Here is a 20,411-nt window from a genome sequence, read left to right on the forward strand (position 1 = left end):
ATTCATTCGTTCCCTGCCCCCTGCTGTCCAGGGTCTGTGTGTACCCCCCGAGTCATTCATTGGTTCACTCCCTGCCCGTGCTGTCTGGGGTCTGTGTGTACCCCACGAGTCATTCATTCATTCGTTCCCTGCCCCCTGCTGTCCAGGGTCTGTGTGTACCCCCCGAGTCATTCATTGGTTCACTCCCTGCCCGTGCTGTCCGGGGTCTGTGTGTACCCCCCGAGTCATTCATTCATTCGTTCCCTGCCCCCTGCTGTCCGGGGTCTGTGTGTACCCCACGAGTCATTCATTCATTCACTCCCTACCCCCTGCTGTCCGGGGTCTGTGTGTACCCCACGAGTCATTCATTCATTCGTTCCCTGCCCCTGCTGTCCGGGGTCTGTGTGTACCTCCCGAGTCATTCAGTCAGTCACTCATTCCCTGCCCGCGCTAGACTGCAGGAATGAGATCTTTGTACTTTTTTTTTTTTTTTGGCCTTGCCGCGTGGCATGTGAGATCTTATTTCCCCGACCAGGGATTGAACCTGTACCCCCTGCATTGGGAGCGGGGTGTCTTAACTACTGGACCACCAGGGAAGTCCCAGAATGAGATCTTTGTTCTCAGGGAACTTGGGTTTCACTGGAAGGAGGCTGATGATAAACAAATGAGCAACTAACTGAAGATGGCTGCAGGGCGAGGTCAGGACTGCATAGGCAGCTGTGGAGAACTGCACCCAAGCCCAGCTCAGGAAAGGGTGGGGAAGGCCAGCCTGGCAGGGGAATGGGGGGCGGGGCAGCAGGCCAGTTGCACAGGCCAGGCGTGGGAAGGCCTGGAATTCTGTTCCAGGTCCTCCTGAGGTTGGCGGGTTGGGAGGGGCGGCTTTTGCTGTGCCCGCCTCCCCTCTCACTGGGCACCGGCTCCACCCCAGACTCTCCCCACTGAAGACAGACCACACGCTGGCCGCTCGGAAGCCGCGGCGTCCACAGCGACAGCTCAGACTTGGGCCCTGGGATGAAGCCGGGCTGCCAGCAAGACCCGCACCGTGTCCCCGGAGGCTTCCCTCAGAGGCAGCTCTCAGCCGCGTCTGAAAGTGCAGGAGGGGCCCCAGCCCCCCACCCCGCTGGCTCTCAGGCCCCGCGAAGCCCTCGGCCAGGCTGCAGGGCCATCTCTTCTCAGCCAGGCTTGGCGGCGCTGTGGCCCCCAGAGCTCCACCCACTGCCACCTCTGGCTCCAGCTCCCGGCCGGCGAGGCACAGGCACTCAGGCAGAAGCGGGGAAAGGGGAACGGGCTGCGGGGCTCAGTCCTCCTGGCCCGGAGGGGCCTGGGGCAGGCAGGTGGGCCGTGTGGGCTGAGCACCTGGCCTAGGCGGACTCGGGCCCCTCTGTCCCCTCTGCACCCCATGACGGATGGCGTCCCCACAGCGCATCCCTGCTCGGGGGTCTCCCCACCTTCTCTCTGCTCACAGAGGCAGTCCAGGCTCAGGCTGTTAGGATGCAGTAACTTAATTGCTCGTTAATTGAGTAATTAGTGCTTTGTTTTGCTTTAAAGCCTAAACACTCAGAAAAAGTGACTTAGCTGAGTAAACAAGAATGGGATTTTCAGGATCCACCATCCAGGCATCATGCCTAGTTAATCAGGGCCGACTGTGACTTCCTGGGCCGAGGGGGCCAGGGGCTCTTTGAGGGACAATACTGGGACCTCAGTCCAGTCTTGGCCACCACGAGGGAGTCGCTGGCGTGGGGCCCTGACGATATGGGCCAGGTTAAGACTGTGGGTTCCGGAGCCCTGCTCACCCACCCTCCAGCCATGCCCTAGGAGGACTCCCAACCGCTCTGCCTCAGTTTCCCCGTCCATAAGCAGGTAGATCTGTGGCGGGGCCTAGTGAAGTGTGTGGAAGCAAGCCCAGTGAGCAAACACAGCATCAGCCCCGTGCCCTGTGGTTTTCTGGGCCTCTGCCTCTCTTCTGCCCCCACTCCTGCCAGCCCTGCGGTCCCAGGGCTTGCCTGGGGTTCTAGAGCAGGTGGACAGTGGCACAGGGCCATTTGGGGCCCGGACCCAGCTCACAGCCCCTGCTCAGTGGCCATGTGGCCGCAAATAAATCCCTTTAACCTTTGAGCCTCTGCTTTCTCATCTGTGAAGTGGGCTTATGCCATGGTGAGCACTGGTGGCTGCGGCCGCCCTTGAAAGGAGGGTGGTACCAGCCTTCCCCAGCCGTGAGCCCAACTCCCGGCACTGCAGAGCCGGCCACCCGACAACCCCATGGGCACCCCATTCCGCAGATGAGACAGCAGAGGCCCCAGCACTGCCCTCCTGGCACCCCCGCCCCCGAGGGCCCCCGGGGTCTACTTCTGACAGGGAGGGGGTGCCTGGCTGAAACCCTCAGCCGCGGTGCTCCTTTACATGTTGGAGGTGCGCATACAAGGATGAGAAGTGGCCTTGCCACTGCAGAGCGTAACCGAACAGCGCTGCCTCTTCCCAGGCTGCCCGCGGCCCAGCGGGGCTCACAGCGCCTCACCTGGCTCTGTATTTAGCTGAGTCGCTCAACTGGCATGTGTTCTACATCCCCACAGGGCGTTTGCAGCAGAAGCGAAGGTGACGCTTCCGCCCGGGCTGGGGTCCCTCTGCTCCCCAGACAGTGACGCCCCTCTCTTCTCCCCCAATTCTTCCAAAGCGGCTCCAAAAAGCAGAGTGTTTAATAAGCTGGAGCTGATGTGGGGCCACGGGCGGGCGCCCCGAGCGCACGCACGGACCGTCCACACAGCCACCGCTCCTGGGCCCGCGTGGCCCCACGGCAGGTCGCCTGACTGTTCAGGTGCCACACCCTAGTGGGACATCTGGCGGGACGCGCTAGGGTAGAGCAGCCCTGGACAGGGTGCCGGGTGCTCACGTGTGAGATGCCTCGGAGCACGACTCCCGTGTCCTGGCGCTCAGGCGTGCAAAAGGCACACGTGACCCACGAGAACATGGCCGGCGAGCGCTGCCCACGCCGAGGACTGTGCCACCTGGGCTTCCCGGGCGCCCCCCGGCACACCTCCGGCCACGTGGCTACGACCCAGGGCAGGGCTCAGCACCGGCTGCCCAGCAGCTCAGACCTTCCTCGCCGCCACGCTCAGGTGGCCTGAACAGAACGTCCTGTCACCTTCCACTCACGCACAGACCGCGGATCCTGCGTACTTTTTCAGTTTGCAGCTGCTCTGGCCTTTGCAGGTGACGGTGCCCACTGGGAGCCCGGCCCAGGCCAGGGGGAGGGGCCGGCCCTCCTTGGCCCCCAGCAGCTCTGCAGTCAGGGCCCGCTGCTGGGCAGGGGCCGGCCCACCCCCGCCTCCAAGCGCCAGGCCACACTGACCCTGAGCCTGCTGGACCCCTGGATGGAGGGGGGGCCGCCTGAGTGAGAAGAAGGGCCGGGGCGGTTTCACACCCTCCTTCCAGCAGCCCCCCGGCCGCCCCTCGACCTGTGTCTCCGTTGCACAGTGGAGACTCCGCAGCGATCAGGAGGGACACCCCCGCCCCCATGGGTGACTGGCCCAACCCTGGGTGCTGGAACGTCTGCTGGGGGCACAGGCTCAGCAGCAGGGCTCCCTGCCCAGGAATTTTTCATGCCTTTGTTTGGGGAGTGGGAGAGGCAGCCTTCCTCAGCGCTGCTGTGACGCAGCGGTAATTAACGTTCGCTCTGAGAGCAGAACAAGGCCCGTCTCTGCGGCTGCTGAACAGCCGTGTCAATTTGTGGAGGCCCGTGAGCCGCCCTCGCCCCAAGCCAGTAGCTGCCCAGGTTTCTGGAAGGGTCTCGGTGACGGAGGCCAAGCTCTCCAGACCTGCTGTGCAGGTGCCCCCAGGGAAGCAGGCACTGTCCGGCGACAGTGTCTGTGCCCAGGCCCGTGGATGGCTCAGGTGCCTCCAAGGGCTGGTCGGGTGACATGGAGGAAGGGGCCGGGGCACATCACGGTGACGGCGAAGGTGACAGTGCTGATGATGAAGATGACGGTGACGATGGGGGTGACACTGAGGAAGGTGGAGATGACGACGACAGCGGCTCACACTTATGAAGCCCAGACTGCCAACCAGCTGCTGCTCTGAGCTCTCCACCCACACTGACTAATTTAACCCCAAGCCACCGCAGCACGGAGGCCCCCCGTCTCGGCAGACGAAGAACTGAGGCTCAGAGAGGTGAAACGAGCAGCCACCATAACCGAGAGTGAAGGCAGGGGAGCCCCGGGCTCCAGGACCCACCGGGGGGCTCTGTCCCCAGCATGCGATGAGGGCCAGCACTCAGGCCCTGGACGCCAGGAGAGGCGGGGCGGGGGCCCAGCGGAGCCCTGCCTGGCACTGGGCGGGGCTGTGTGTGGGCACGTGGCTCCGCATTCCCAGTAAGACGCAGGGTCTCATGAGAAATCTCCAGATTTTTAAATATTGGCAGCGAATTTTTTTTTCTTTTTTTTTTTGGGGGGGGTACGCGGGCCTCTCACTGTTGTGGCCTCTCCCGTTGTGGAGCACAGGCTCCGGACGCGCAGGCTCAGCGGCCATGGCTCACGGGCCCAGCCGCTCCGCGGCATGTGGAATCTTCCCGGACCGGGGCACGAACCCGCGTCCCCTGCATCGGCAGGCGGACTCTCAACCACTGCGCCAACTGGGAAGCCGGCGGCGAATTTTTTTTTGAAAATTAGGCCAGTTAGGCCAAACAAAGCCTCATCCAGCTCATGGCTTCTCACGCTGTGTCTCAAGGCCATGTCCACCCATGGATGGGTCCCTCGTCACATCACGTCCGTGAACGTGGGCGACACGCAGTTAAGCCTTGGGCATCCCCACGTCACATCTATTAGCGTGAGTGACACGGTGGCCTGGGACGTGGAAGAGCTGAGCTTTGGGGCTTTGGGATGCGGGACCCTGAGCTCACATCTGCCTCTGACCTACACGGGGTGGTCTTGAGCTCCCAGCGGGGTGCCTCTCCCCAGCCACTCATTAGAGTCACCTGGCCCAGGCTGCAGGCTGACGGGGTCTGAGGTCCCTTGGGTGAGCTGAGGCGCACTCAGGACTGTAACCCTCTGGGCTGACTGAAGGAGGGGCAGAGGGGCTGGTCCTGGATGAGTAGTCCTACTGGTTCATTGTTTGCTGGCTCGACCAGGCTGGGAGGAACTGGTAGGCAAGTAGAGGGGCGTGCTGCCTCCGGAGCGGGATTGGAGCTGGGGGCGAGCAGGGAAGGGTACAGTTGATACTGGGCTCGCATCTGGGCCAAGCAGTGCTGCCTTTCTGGTCAGCAGCCGTCAGGGTCAGGCAAGAGCTGGTACTTCCAGGGCCCAGAGACGCCTCCCTGAAACGCTCAGGTTTGGGCCTTCAGCCATTCCAAAGGGGAAACGCTCATTCTTGGCCTAGTTGGAAGACAATAATAATATTGAGTGATGGTGGTGGTGATGGTGGTGGTGACAGTGATGATGGTGGTGGTAGTGGCGGTGGTGGTGAAAATACAACCACACGGTGTATCATGATGAGTACACACCCAGCACTGTCCTAGTGCTTTGCACGTATTCACTCATATAAGCTGTACAACAATCCTGTAGGTGGGCTGTTGGCTCTGTTTTACAGAAGCGTAACTGAGGCACAGAGAGGTCATGGTACTTGCCCAGGGCTGCACAGCGTAGGTGGCAGCACAGCGTCAGAGCAGGCGTCTGCTCCAGAGCCCATGTCTTGGGCTCCCACCATACCCAGCACATCCCTTGGGGCCTAGGGGCTGTCCCCTGCTCTGTGGACTCCCCGCCTGGACCCGCACCCACACCAGGATGACGCCCTCCAGGACCCGCCCAGCCCAGCGCAGCCCCGTGAAGGTCGCCCCACTCAGGCAGCTCCCACAAGACAGATGGGGCTCTTTTTCTCTCTTTGTCCTGATTAATTGCCTCATTCAATTCCGACTGTATTGCAGTTAAACGTTAATTCAGTAGGACTTAATAACGTGAATTCATTTGCAGTGCAGCCTGTGCTGCCTGAAAACGGTGAGCTCTTTGGTTAATTATAGGCTCCGACTCGCTGGAAAGCACCCTCACCCCCTCCTCGATGTCAGATCATTTAGCTGTCGCCAGTGGCACCGTCCGAAAGCGCAGACAGGATGGAACCGGGCCTGGGGTGGAGCAGGGCCAGGCCGAGGGGTGCTTGCGGGCTGCCCAAGGGACAGGTGCGCTGCGCCCGAGGCCCGGCCCCCTGACGCTTTCATGGGATTGCAGTTTCCACCTCAAGGGTTAGCTAGGCATAGAGGCCTGATTGGGGGTGTCTGGCAGCTCGGCTGACTCTGCAGCATCAGAGGGGTTCCTGGCCCCGCGGCCCCCCAGGCCCCGCGCCCCCAGGCCCCGAGCCCCCCAGGCCCCGAGCCCCCCAGGCCCCGCGCCCCCAGGCCCCGAGCCCCCCAGGCCCCGCGCCCCCAGGCCCCGAGCCCCCCAGGCCCCGAGCCCCCAGGCCCCGCGCCCCCAGGCCCCGCGCCCCCAGGCCCCGCGCCCCCCAGGCCCCGAGCCCCCCAGGCCCCGCGCCCCCAGGCCCCGCGCCCCAGGCCCCGTGCCCCCCAGACCCCGCGCCCCCAGCGCCCGCCCCCCAGGCCCCGCGCCCCAGGCCCCGCGCCCCCAGCGCCCGCCCCCAGGCCCCGCGCCCCCAGGCCCCGAGCCCCCAGCGCCCGCGCCCCCCAGGCCCCGCGCCCCCAGGCCCCGCGCCCCCAGCGCCCGCCCCCAGGCCCCGCGCCCCCAGGCCCCGCGCCCCAGGCCCCGCGCCCCCAGGCCCCGCGCCCCAGGCCCCGTGCCCCCCAGACCCCGCGCCCCCAGCGCCCGCCCCCCAGGCCCCGCGCCCCAGGCCCCGCGCCCCCAGCGCCCGCGCCCCCAGGCCCCGAGCCCCCAGCGCCCGCGCCCCCCAGGCCCCGCGCCCCCAGGCCCCGCGCCCCAGGCCCCGCGCCCCCAGCGCCCGCGCCCCCAGGCCCCGCCCCCCAGGCCCCGCCCCCCAGGCCCCGCCCCCCAGCGCCCGCCCCCCCTGCTGGCACAGAGGGCGCCCGGAAGCGCCGGCCATGTGGCCGCACGACGAAGCTCAGCCCAAGCGCGCCGCGCAGCGAAGCTTTGCACGTTCTGGCCACTCGCCTTTCCAGCCTCATCTCCCACCTCCCCTTCTCGCCTTCCTGCTCTGTCTCTGGGTTTCAGCCACTCTGCTAGAGCCAGCCAGCCACGAGGGGTGGACCTGGCCTCTCACCGTGGTTGTACGGCCAGGAGACTGGGCCCGTGGTCCCTTCTGCCATTTGTGAAGGGACACCCGCCCTGGAGGTCTTGGGCCAGGCCCTGCAGGGTGCAGTGCGAGGTTGGGGGCCAGAGGGTCCATGGGGCTGCTGTCAGCCTCAGGAAGATCCCCCTGTCCCCAGGGTCACTCTCCACCTGCTAAAGCAGAGGCAGGCCGCCACAACTCGGCGAACTCTGTCATTGGACCCACCCGGCCCTCGCCCCAGGGCGCGGAGGGCGTGTGCAGGGCCCCGTCGCAGAACGGGTCTGGTGGAGGGCCCCACGGAAACAGCACGTGTCTGTGGAGCACGTCCTCATGTCTGCCTGGGGCCCATCACCCTCCTGTGCGGCCCGGGGAGATTTATTTTCAGCAGCGTAATTCACTTGACATAAACGTGTCACAATTACAGTTGCTGGGAAGAGATTCTTTATGGTTTATATTCTTTTAGGGGGAAAATTGCTGTGGTTTCTTTTTAAAGCTCTGCTCACTGAAAATGGAAAACAAGGATTTGTTTGCACGATTTTCACAATCTTCCCTTAACCAGCTGCGCTACAACGTGGAGCGGATTCTGCTGGGGCACCTGCAGGGAGGGCAGGGGGAGCAGGTGGCCCCCACCCCGCCAGGCAGCACCTGCAGCACAGGCTGTCCTGACTGCTCGTCTTCCACGGGTCCCAGCCCTCACTGCCCCCCGCCCGCCCTGCGGCCCCTTCAGGCCACCCGAGGCTGGGCCTCTCTGTCTCCCTGCCCAGGCGGTGCCCAGAGTCCCTCCCCTGAGCCCTGGTCCTTCGGCCTCGTAAGCAGCCAGGGGCCCCTCGCATCTCACCGCGGCACCCCCGCTGCCTGGAGAGCTCAGCACCTGGGAGGGAGCCTGAGGGGGCGGGGGGCTGCTCCACGTGTTTCCTGGGGTTACCGGGTAGCTCGGGCCTGCTGCGGCGTGCCGGTGCTGGCCTGCATCTGCCCGGTCACGTGCGCTCCTTGTCTCACCTCTGCCTCGCCTACCCCACAACCGGCCCCCTGCCCAGGTCCTCGATGGAGCCCCCACCCAGGGCTTGCCTAGGCCCCCAGATCCCTCCCGGCTCCCGGTGCCTGGGCCCCTGGTCCTGCTGGCTGGGGACACCCCCATCCCAGACCTGAGGCCCCGAGTCGGGGCGTGGGGCGGCCAGAGCAGCCTCCTCTGGCCCTCCCCCCCAGCCCAGGCCCCTCCCACACTCTCACCTTCTCAGCCCCTAGCACCTGACCCGCCTGTGGGGCGCTGACTCACCTCTCTCTCTCTCTTCCCCCCACTGCAGTGCGACAGCGAGAGCGACGGGGATGACAAGGTAAGCCTTCCACCCCCTCACCTGCCCCTCCTGCTGACCTGGACCCCAGCAGGCAGGGCCCTGGACACCAGGCAGAAAGGTCGTGGTTCTCCTGTGGGGTGTGCGGGTGACTGTCGCCTCCCTGACCTGGCTGAGGACCAGATGCGGTAGACATCCACGCTGGGACCTGGGACGCTGCCCGGGCCCCTTGGGACTGCAGGACCGGGCCTCAGCTCCTGGCCTGTCAGCAGCTGTCTCAGTCCAGGGTTCCCTGGGATGGGGGAGCCATGGGCAGAGCGGGGGCCACACTCTGTTGCGTTTCCATGCTGGGGGCCGTAAATATCACCCCAAAACAGAGACTTCCGCTAATAGCAACAGCGCCTGGCCCCTCGCAATTCCCTCCTACCCCTCGCTTTTCAGGAACAATGAAGTTTCTACTAACTCGGGATTTATGCAGTGAGAGAGTTAGCACAGGGACAGCCGAGGGGCCTCCCGGAGGTGCCGGCACCCTTCTGCGTTCCTTTCCGCAGCTCCTGCCTTGGCCCTTGGGGTGCAGGAGACCTTGGTGCTGGCCATCTGCAGGGCCCTGTGTGTCCTGGGGGAAGGGGAGGAGCTCTTGGCTCAGCAGTTACTTGCAGAGCACCTACTGTGTGCTGAGCTCTGTGTGGGCAGGGATGCAGCTGGGGGCGCCTCTCGGGACTGGCTCTCAGGGGCAGCGCCCGCAGCAGCAAGCACAGGCGTGAGGCCCAGCGGGTGCAGGCGCCTGGCACTCACCGCCCCAAAGCCCTGTGGGGCAGGGACTGTCGCCATCTGATGTAGAAGTGGAGACCGAGGCACAGAGAGGGTAAGGAACCTGCCTGAGGTCACACAGCTGGAACCCGGGCAGGCTGGGCACGCCGTCCTCGGTGAACGAGCTAGCAGCCCACCTGAAGGGCCTTCGGTGGTGAGACGGCAGAAGGTGGCCGCGCCGCCGTGGTGGAGCCCCTCGTCCTCGGGGTGGGGCCCCCCGCGGGTGGCGCTGGGCACCAAGGAGGACAAGTGTCCAGGCAGCGGGGCCAGTGTGCATGAGGGCTCTTCGTGTGAGGCGGATGGAAGGGCAGCTGAATACCGACTGGCGTCTAGGCAAGTTTCTGTGAACTGGAACGTGGTCCCGTCGGGGGGTCTGTGCGGTGTGAGAGCCTCAGTTGCTGCCTCTGTGGTGTGTCCTGACCTGCGTGGGCAGGAGCTGTGGACGGACAGACGGCCAGCCCCCCTCGTACAGGCTTCACGCTCAAGCACAGAGCAGCCTATGAGCACGTGAGCAAGTGTGGAAAGAACCCAGGCCGGCTAGCAGGGTGCTCAGGGTCAGGGCAGGCCTTCAGCGGATGCCTGGGGTCCGGATGCCCAGCCTCAGGAGGTAGGGCACGGGTCTGGGCTGGGCGAGCGTTCATCCCACGGGCCGGGAGGGGGCAGGAGTCGCGCGGCGAATGGAGGAGGAACAGGTGTGGGCGGCTGAGGCCGGGGGTGCGCCGCCCAAGGCGAGGGGCCCAGAAGCTCTGTGTGGAGTCCTTGCTGCGGTCTAGACCATCCGGGGAAGGTGGCCAGAGGGCAGGGCAGCTAGGAAGTGTCTGTGGTCCCGAGTGCTGCCCCTCAGCCGTCCTGTGAGTGGACAGGGTGTCGGGCCGCCGGTGGGCACTGGGACAGGTGCTGCGTTTCCGCAGGAGCTGTCGCTCCTGGTGTCTTTTTTTTATATATAAATTTATGTGTTTATTTTGGCTGCGTTGGGTCTTCGCTGCGGTGCGCAGGCTTCGCATTGCAGTGGCTCCTCTTGTTGCGGAGCACGGGCTCTAGACGCACGGGCTTCAGTAGTTGTGGCTCGCGGGCTCAGTAGTTGTGGTTCGTGGACTCTAGAGCGCAGGCCTCAGTAGTTGTGGCTCGCGGGCCTAGTTACTCCACGGCATGTGGGAATCTTCCCAGGCCAGGGCTCGAATCCGTGTCCCCTGCCTTGGCAGGCGGATTCTTAACCACTGCGCCACCAAGGAAGCCCCACTCCTGATGTCTTTAATGTATTAGATCGCAGCACCTGGGAAAGTGCTGCGCTGGGCCATCACCTTCAGCACCTCCTTTAATTGCAGATCTGCAGGAAACGCTCTCTGAGGCCACGGACTGCTTTGAGGGGGTGTGGGGAGGGGCTTCTGAGACCCTGAGGCAGCTGACTGCTCTGTCCAGGGGCCCCTTGGTCAGCGCTGGGTCTGGCATGTTTCACCCTCCACCCCTCGGTCCACCCCTCCTGCCAGAGCGAGGACCCTGGAGTGGAGACCAGGCGCTGGAAGGGGCCGAGCCAGGGCACAGCCCCACATGGCAGCTCCGACCAGGCACGCCGAGAACTTCTGCCCAGGGCCGTCAACCCCGGGCACCGAGGCCAGCAGGCTGTGACCGAGGGCTAGCCGGAGGCCGTGGCTTTGGCCTCCTCTGCATTCACGCCCACCCGCGCACTGGCCGTGGCCCCGAGCTCAGCCTGGCCGAGGGCTGACAGGCACAGCAGGCGCGGTCACCGGGGGTGGCCCGGGAGCTCGCTCTGGTCGAGTCTGGGGTGGGGTCTGGAACCAGCAGTTCCTCCTGGCGATTCCCCGTGCAGCGTGAGGGAAGCGCCCCACTCGGAGGGTCTTTGGGAAGGCCAGGGCCCGAGTTCCGGAGGCCTCTGCTGGGAGAGGCTAGGTTCTGCGCCGGGGCTGACCCCGTGGCACTCTCACCGGGCCTCGGCGGCCGGGGCTCCCCAGGAGGAGGGGCAGAGCCCAGTCTTCCCCGTGGTGACTGGCGCCCGGCGTGGCCATGGCGGTGGGCCCCCAGTGGGCTGCACAGGCGAAATGGGCATGTGACTGCCCCTGGCTCCGTCGCGGGCAGGCCTCAGTGGGGCCCAGGCAGGGGGAGGGAGAGAGAAGCCTCCCACTGTCGCCACCCGCTCCGTGAGTGATGGGGTGCCTCTGCTGGGCTATGGTGAGCTCTGAGCTAGCACCGGGTGACTGGGCCTGCCACTTGTGGGGCGATGGGCCCGCTGAAGTGGGCGGAGCCGGGCTGTGCTGCAGAGAGCCTCTCAGTTGATGAGCCAGGGAAAGGTACAGGATTCCTCCCCGGTCACCCGAGTCTGCCTTCTCCATGAGCACATGGGGCTTCTGGGACACTAGGGTGTGTTCCAGACAGCTGGAGATGCAGGCCAGAGGCCAGGCCGAGATTCCATGCAGCGGACCATGGTGCCGCTCGGAGAAGGGGGCCTGGACGGAGCCCAAGAGCTGCCTGGTGGTGGGGAGGTCTTGGGGCTTCCCAGAGCTGCCCCCTGGGATAGGAGCCCCCGCTAGGGCCCCAGGGCTGTTCACCAGCCAGCATGGACAAATCTTGGTATTTCTGCCGCCGGGACGGGGATGTGTGTGATCAGCACTGGCTGGGCTGTTGTGACTCGCCAGGCCCTGCGTGGCTGCCTGGGCTGTAGGTCTGGAGGCTGCAGCTGCCCTCACCCTGCCCTCACCAGCTCTCCTCTGGGCGTGGCAGTTTCCTTGCTCGCCAGCTCACATCTCTGCCCTTACAGAAGGATGCAGAGACCTCTGTTGCCTACGCGATAAACTCCCTACCTCTGTCCTGGCTTTCAAGGTGCACACACCAACTGTCTACCACATGGCCCCGTGTCAGGGAGGAAGCTGTAATGGAACTGGACTAGAGAAGGAGTTTGCATTTCTCACCTAAAGGCCCGGATGTGGACCCTCCCGGCTGGCATGGCCTGTCTGTGGTCATCAGGCTTCTCTGTCTTTCTGCTTGGCCATTCTTGGCATGTGGCTTCCTTCCTCATAGCCACCTCTTGATCCACAGAAGCAGCTGTAGCACCAGCCATCTGATCTGCATTCCCCTTTCCCACATCATTGATCTTACAACCTGACTGATCGCCTCCTGCGTGGTGAGGCAGGGATGACATTGATGTAAAATGTCCAGTGGGGCCGAAGCAGAAGGAGGGAGGGAGGGAGGGAGGGAGTGGCTGAGCTCAGAGAGGCCACATTGTAAAAAGTCATGGCAAGAAATTCAGCTTTTGATCCAAGTGTGGTGGGGAGCCACCTTCCTGGGAGGTCCCTGACACACAGCCTCGCCCTGGCGGTGCTCCCCAGGGACACGAATTACGCACCAAGGGTATCACCTGCGGTCCAGACCTCTCTGTTTCCTCCATGGCAGTGACACCTGGTTACTCGAGGCTGTTTGGGTCTGAGTTGGGGTGGTGGGTTTGGAGAGACCTTTGGAGTTCCTTCTGTCCTTTACCTGAGCTGGGTTTCTGGGCAATGAGTAACTTCCTCTGGGCCCGTCCAAAAGTACGCACAGGTCAGAGGGCCAGGGTGGACACTTGCCTGGGACCTCGGCCAAAGTTACCATCCCCCGCCTTCCCCACCCCCTAGGGCGGGGAGAGCAGAGAGAGGCGTCCGCCCTCTGCCGCACTCCGGGGCAGAGCCCTGCCTTTCCGAGGCCGCGAGAGCACAGGTGGCAAGGAAAACACCGTCCGCTGACAGCAGTGCCCTGGCCTCCCCTGGAGCCTGGCCGCGAACAGGCTGAACGAAGCTGGGACAAGCTTGACTTGTCACACTTCTTGGTGCACAGCAGACTGGAAGCAGCGGTCAGAAGCCCCCCGGGCTGCGGAGACGCAGCTGGGTGTGCAGGTGGGGCGGGAGAGTGAGGGCGGAGCCCCGTGCGCGGGGTCTGTGGGCGCTGACTCCACACCCGTGCTGGGCGCTGGGGATGGCGTGCCAGGCAGGCAGCCCCAAGGAGGCCTCCTCCTGGGCAGGGCGGCGGGAAGACCAGGGCTCCGTGTCTCCTGGCTGGTTTGCGCCCCTACGCCCGCCAGCGTCTGAGGTCAGGGTCTGAGAGCAGCTGCACCTCCAGGGCCTACGGCTGCCCCTCCTGCCCTGCTTGCCTCCCCGGCCCTGGGCTCCTGCCGGCCCACCCGCCCCTTGCCCACCGGCCTCGGGCTCTGCCTCTTGGCTCGAGGTGCGGACATGCTGAGGACAGTGTGCCTCCCAGACACGGACAGTCGGAAACCCACGAGGCCTCTTCAACCAGCCCAGCCCCGGAGGCTGACGCGCAGACTTAGGGACAGACAGACAGATGGAAAACCTCTCCGCCGCCTCCCCTTCTGCGGGACCAGGCCCTGCCCCGGGGGCAGCCCACGCCCGGGATGCAGGCCCCCCACCCCCTGAGACACTCCCCTCGCCACAGAACCCCTACATGCTTCCCCACGCCCCACCCCAGCCCTGCTCTGGGCGCTCAGTGCTGGCGGGGAAGGCGGCCTGAGCTGCCAGGAGGCTCTGGAGCCGGGCGGCCAGATGGCTGCGGTTGGTGTCTAACTGTTGTTTTATTGGAAAAATACGGGGTGAAAAATTGTGTGGGGCTCGTCAGGCAGTCTGCTGGTCCAGGCCGGCTGCCGTCTGCCTGAGCGGCCCGGCCAGCACCCAGCCCTCTCTTGAGGGGTGTCTGTCTGGCCTGCCCGCCAGGCTCGCCCCTCCAGCCCTCCAGGACGTGCTCCCGGCACTGGGCTGCGGGAACGGGCAGGGCCGGGGATGGGGCCGTTAGGTGGCTGGCCGGAGGGCCGGGTGTCCTCCGAGGGCAGCCCTGCAGCCCCGAGCCTCGCTCTTCTCTAGTTAAGCGTTGCGAACGGGGGTTGTGGGGGTGCCTGTGGCCCGGGGGGGAGGCTGGGGCTTGGGGGGTCAGCGATTGCTGCTGAGATGGCCGGGCAGGCGTCCACCCCCCAGGCCCCGGGTCCGCCTCGCTGCTTGGGGCCCTCAGTCTGCAGTGAGCACGGACGCTGGTCCAGGCGCTGACGCCTGATGCCTGACGGGGGCCTCCTCTGAGTCCCCGCCTCTCACCTCTGACACGAGGCTCGCTGGACCCACCCCTTAGGTCCCTGTGGCAGCCAGGAAAGGGCACGACAGCCCGACAGCAGCTCCGCGCAGCGCCCCGCGTGCGTCCCTGCCGCCCGTCTCGGGGCAGCTCCCCTCTGCATCCCGGGCCCCGCTGGTACTTGCCTCCCACGCCACCGCTGCCCCCAGTTCCCGCAGGACGCCCCTGCTTGCCCTCAGAGCATCCCTGCTCACAGAGGTTTCCTCCGTGTGCCGGCCCAGCCCCGCTCCCGAGAACACCTTACCGTAGTCTGTAGGAGGTGCACCCGCCTTCCTCTCTCCCAGCTGCAGGCCCCCCTCCAAGGCCGGGTGCTGGGGGGACAGAGGTGCAGGGAGCTGGTGCTCCCCGGTGCAGGGGGTCCTACACCGGTGACCTCACCAGGGTGTCCTCACAGGGGCTCCGGGCTGTGCACCGTGACCTAGGGCTGCTCCAACCAGAGCGTGTCTTCCCACGGGGCTGCCCGAGGAAGAGGAAGGGCCTTTGGCGGTTTGCTCACTGAGGGTCCCAGGCAGGCACGGGGGCGGCACATAGGTCCCAGCAAGGACCACGATCCGATGACTGAAATGTAGCCCGCGCCTCCTGGGCCCTGCACGCGTCAGCTCATTCCGCCCCAGATAACCCTCTGACGCGCATCTGTCCTGCAGCCCCACCTCAGCGAGGAACCCGAGGTACAGAGTGAGGATCTGCCAGGACCGGAGGCCTCGGGGGAGTCAGGCACCGTCAGGCTACTGCAAGGGTCCCAGCAGGTGCGGGCGGAGGCCTGGGCTGTGGATGCAGGGGTGGGAGAGGCGCTTGTGTCCTACAGCTGCTGTAACAAATTACCATAGACTGCGTGGCCTAAAACAGCTCAGGTTTATAGTTGAGGAGGTCAGAAGCCCAAAATGGGTCTCCCTAAGCCAAAACCAAGGCGTCAGCAGGGCTGCTTCCTTCCAGAGGCTCCAGGGAGAACGTGGTTCCTTTCCTGGCCGGCTTCTGGAGGCTGCCGTGTTCCTGGGCTCGTAGCCTCCTCCCCTCGTCACTCTGACCTCTGCTTCTGAGGTCACATCTTCTTCTCTGACTCTCCTGCCTCCCTCTTATGAGGCCCCTTGTGATCACATTGGGTCCATCCAGGCCCACTAGGGCCTGTGGGCTGGGACGCTAGAACCCGCTGATGCCTTCGGGAACCCACTGCTCCCCTGGGACGGCCCTGGGCACGTGGGGGGCCGCAGGACGCCACGGGATAGAGGTAGGGGAGGGCCTCAGTCTGGGAGGTGCTGGGTCTGAGGAGCCTGAGGGGTGTCCCAGCATAGGTGAGACAGGTGTGATGGCCGCCAGGGACAGAGAATGGGGGGTGGGCACCGACCCCAGGGGCCCCGTCCACGAGCGCCGTGTAGCGTGAGGCCCGGCACAGCAGCGAAGGTGGGAGTGCCCGCTGTGCTCAGCAGAAAGCTGGGTGCGGAGAGTTTAACTTCCTGCTGGGGTCACACAGACCTGAGTGCCGGGCGGGACTTGCACCTGCACCTTCCAGCTGAATGGGAACGCTGAGGCCGAGGAGGAGCCGGCAGGCTGGAGGAGAAGGCAGGAAGACCTCCACGGTGGGGGCCAGCTGCCCCTGCTGCCTCCCCTGCCCTGGCCTTTCCAGAACTAGCTGAGCAGGACCCCGGGCAGCTCCCGCATCCACCTCCAGGTCTCCCCGGGCTCCCGCAGGGATGCACCGGGCTGCCTGGGCGCTTACAGGGAGGTTGTCCTCTGGCCCTGGGGTGTCCATACCCCTCTGTGCCTGGAGGGGTCGTAGCACCTTCAGACGACATCTGCCCTGCTAGCCTCGGAGGGGGCCTCACTGGGCGGGGGCGCCAGGGGCCTGGTGCAGGCTTGCGAGGTGGATGGTCCTTACCTGGGGGAACCACGGATTGGTCAGGGCACAGGCAGAGGCCAAGCATGTAGAACAAGCAGATGCTTTCAGAAATGGTCAGAGCTTGAGGACCAGTCAGGTGGCTGGGGCAGGGGTTAGAGGGTGGCCGAGACTCCCCACCCCGTCCCTGCACGCCCCGGCCCTGCCACGGCGCAGAGCTGGATCAGCGCCACAACGGCGCTGTGCCCCCGGGTCCCCAGCAGGACCGGAGGCGCCGCCTCGAGAGGAAGGGCTTTGCCGTTGCTCTGGCTGAAGAGAGCCAGGCCTCCGTGGCCTTCGTGCAGACGCAGACGCGGCTGGGGACAGGCAGCCGCCACACGTCCCTGCCCTGCGTCGCGCACGCGCGTGCTCCCACACACGCACACGCACGCCTTCACACCCGCACACGTGCGCGTGTTCGCCCACGGAGTGTCGCACACACGTGCACTCAGCGGGCACTCGCGTGTGCACATACACGGGTGCGCTCAGTGCCCACACGCCCCTCCTGATACCTGGAGCTCATGGCTTCTGCATTAGACACCGGCTGAGAACCCACTCCCCTCAGGGATGGGCTGGTCAGGGTGCCCACCGCACACTCAGTGGACCCCAGTACCACACACTGGGCAGCTTAAACCACAGGAAGTTGTTCTCCTACGTCCCGGAGACCGGGAGCCTGGCATCAAGGTGTGGGCAGGGCCGCGCTCCCCTGGAGGAGGCCTCCTGCCCCTGGTGGCCTCAGGCTTCCCTAGCTCGTGGAATCGCTCCCATCTCCGCCTCCGTGGTCACGTGGCCTCCCTCCCGCACCCCCGTGTCTGTGTCTCCTCTGTGCAGAAGGATGCAGTCATAGGACTTGGGCCCCCAGTCCAGGGTGCACTCACCCCAAGATCCTGAATCACAGCTGCAAAGACCCTAATTCCAAACACGGCCACATCCTGAGGTTCTGGGTGTGCATGTCTTTGGGGGCCACACTCGGCCGCCGCAGCAGGCTGCCCTGGCCTGCTCGCAGCGGCCTCACGGGCAGCACAAACCGCAGAGGGTTGTCGTGGCCGCAGCGCTGAGGGCTGCAGAGGGCCCGGGGCCTCCTGCGCCCTAGAGGCCCCGCTCAGCCTCACGCAGCATCCACGCGGCTGTTCTCCCCAGCCCATCAGATCCTCCCTCCTCCAAGGCTTTCCAGAGGGTCTTCTCAATTGCACGCACCCTCACATCTTCGGCACAGTCTGCAGTTACCCCTCTGCCGTTGTGCACTGAACTTGCATTTTCTGGTCAGTAAGGAGGGCGAGCCAGCGTTGAGCGGGGTCTGAGTTCACCCTTGGTCGGCCCATTAGTGAGCATTTGTAGATTTTTCTGGCCTTTGCTTCGTTCCCAACACTGGACACCAATGATGGACATGCCCAGCTAGCGAGAACCCTCTGGACCCCACCCCGCCTCCCAAGCCCTCCCCTCCGCTGAGCCTGCCAGCCTGGCCCAGAGGGTCTGCGCTCCGGTCCACGGCCACGGGGTCGCTCTGTGTGAGGCCACAGTCGCAGCTCAGCAAGGATGAACCGAGGCTGGGGAGCCCAGCCCAGGAAGCCTGGCCCCCACCCCCCCAGTGACCCCCCCCCAGCCACACTGGCCTTCTCACACGCATGGGACCCTGTCTCGGCAGGTGTCCTTGTCACACGGCCCACAGGCCTTCGTCTGCAGCCCCTGCATCCACTTGCCCCCCAGAGAGGCAGCCACGAGGGAGCGGGCCAGCTGTCAGCGCCTTAGCCCAGCCCAGCGGAGCCCAGCGATTGACGTGGCTGCTTGGCCGTGGGGTGGGCACTCCCAGTGCCCCCCGGCTGTGGGTGGAGCCCCTCCATGGCCCCTGTGACGACACCTCCCCCTTGCTCTGTGTAACGATGACAGATGTGGTTCTAAGATTGGTTGTCGGCCCTGCCCACCACGCGCGGGCCCTGAGTGGGTTACCTCTGTTGGGCCTGGAAGTCACACAGGGATGTCCCTCCTGGTAATCTAGTCCCGCCCCGTTTCCTTCTAGATTTCTAACCTCATTAAATCTTTCACATCACAGCCACTTTCCTTTCTAAACAGAATTAAAGCCAGTCCTGCCCAAAGTCTGACTTTACTCCCAAACCAGAGGGCGGTGCCGTGGCTCAGAGGTAGCCTGGCAAGGACTGCGGCCTTTTCAAGGACCATGAGAGCCCAAGGTGGTCTTAAGAATGATGTTTGAAGTGAAGCCGCGTCATTACGGGAAGACAGGCTCCTCCAAGGTCAGGCTGTGGTGGGAGAGGAGCCGGGGGGCACACTGAGACCTTGACCATGACCTGATGGTCAGACCCAGGGGCTTGGTCTGGACCGGGAGACGAGGCCGGGCTGCGGCTGGAGAAGCTGCTAGCTGCTCCCGCTGGTTCCCGGCGCTGGCCCAGCCCTCAGTTGCCACCCGCTCTCCCCACCGCCACGGGCTCCAGGAAACTTTTACTGCCAGGGGTGGGGTCTCCAGGTAGCTGGGAGAGACTGGGTGCAGCCCGGCTGCTCATCCGGAGGAGACATGATGATGCAGTGTACCTTTGGGGCCCCGAGGATTCAGCTGCTCAACTGGGGGAGGTGGCCTGAGCTGGCGCACCAGGGTCACCGCCCGCAGAGCTCCAAGCTCCGCAACCACTGCCAGCTGACATCTCCAGTGGGAGAGCCCCTGTCCCCACCTCTGGAGGGGCCCCACCACCTACCCCCTGTCATCCCCATGCCTGCTTGTCACTGCAGCTCCTAGCCCAGCTCCCTGCGCCCCACCCAGCCCTGTGGCGGATCCTACAGAGGGGTCTTTTTAAAGACCTCATCGTCCGTCTCCTCCTCAGATCCCACACACATCTCTTCCTGTTGCTCAACACAAATGCCCAAGCTCTCTCATGGCCCTCAAGGCCCTGTGCCCCACCCCACCTCCCTGGCTGGCCCTGCCAGGTTGTTCCTGCCTCAAGGCCTTTGCACTGGCTGTGGCCGCCCCAGAAGACTCTTCCCTGAGCTCCCCTCAGCGTAGCCTGGTCCTTCTCATGTTTCAGGTCTCAGCTCAGACGGGCCTCACGGGAAGGCTCCCCCAGCTGCCATCAGATCAGTGCCCGTCACTGCTTTTCACATTGCCCTTTACTGTCTGTCCACCCCATCTGCACTCGTATTCGCTGTCTCCCTGTGTGTGGCCCTTCTCTCCCACTAGGCTGTGAGCTTGACTCAGGCCTGCCGATGGGGCGGCTTGTTCTGCATTCCGTCCCCTAGTCGGGGTCCTGGCTGAGTGTAGCTGAGTGTGGCTGCGGTGACAGGTTGTCACCAACTGGGCAGCCAAGTACTACACTATTATCTCTCAGTCTGGAGGCCAGGAGTCCCACAGGAGTGTCCCCGCGGGAGTCAAGCTGTGGGCTGGGCCGGCCCCTCTGCGGCTCCAGGGAGAATCCCTTCCCGGCCTTTCTGAGCTCGTAGAGGCGCCCACATGCCTGGGTTCCCGGCCCCTTCCTCCATCTTCACAGCCAGAGGGCAGCGTCTTCCCGTCTCTCCTCCCACTAGTAAGGACCCTGAGATTAAGCTGTGCCCATGGCATCGTCTCCCCATCTCCGGGTCAACTGACCAACCTTAATTCCACTTTGCTGTGTAAGGTTCACAGACTTCTGGGCTTAGGGCCCTTTTGCTGCTGACCCCAGAGGGGTAGATCAGGACACCCCACTGCATGAACACCTTTCCCCTTCGCTGCCAGAGGCCTTGGAGCTGGGCCAAGTGCAAGAGCTCACACCCTGCTGGGGCATGGCGCAGTGGGCACGGGGGCACATGGGCCCGCAGACACCCACCCCTGAGGTACAGCCACCCCCCAGCCTGGGAGTCAGGGTTCTCCCGCCAGAATCCCACGTCCCAGGACCAGTCGCTACTGCTCTCCTAGAGGAAGAGCACGTCTTGGCTAAACCCACGGACCCCAGGGTCAGACTGCCGGGTTTCCAATCCCAGCCCTGCCACATACCAGCTCCGTGGCCTCCAGCATGTCACCTCACTTCTCTGTCTCAGTTTCCTCATCAACAAAACGGAGATGACAATAGTATGTCCTCAAAGGATAGGCGTGAGGGCCCAGTGATTTCATGGTTAGAAGCCATTCAGCACGGTGCCACATATGT

The 20,411-nt window shown here is 64.7% G+C and overlaps 1 protein-coding gene across 13 annotated transcripts in view; it reads left to right on the plus strand.

The window, feature by feature from the left end:
* FBRSL1 (fibrosin like 1) overlaps window positions 1–20,411 on the plus strand; it is an 86,099-nt gene that overhangs the window by 44,927 nt on the left and 20,761 nt on the right. For 12 of the 13 annotated variants that reach the window (XM_060121206.1, XM_060121200.1, XM_060121208.1 and 9 more), the window contains one exon: window positions 8,502–8,531. The exons of the other annotated variant lie outside the window; for it this stretch is intronic. In XM_060121206.1, coding sequence (XP_059977189.1) covers window positions 8,502–8,531 — 30 coding nt within the window. The remainder of the gene's footprint in view (window positions 1–8,501; window positions 8,532–20,411) is intronic. 13 annotated transcript variants of the gene reach the window in all.

The sequence above is a fragment of the Lagenorhynchus albirostris genome, chromosome 14, assembly GCF_949774975.1.
Source record: "Lagenorhynchus albirostris chromosome 14, mLagAlb1.1, whole genome shotgun sequence".
Taxonomy (NCBI): domain Eukaryota; kingdom Metazoa; phylum Chordata; class Mammalia; order Artiodactyla; family Delphinidae; genus Lagenorhynchus; species Lagenorhynchus albirostris.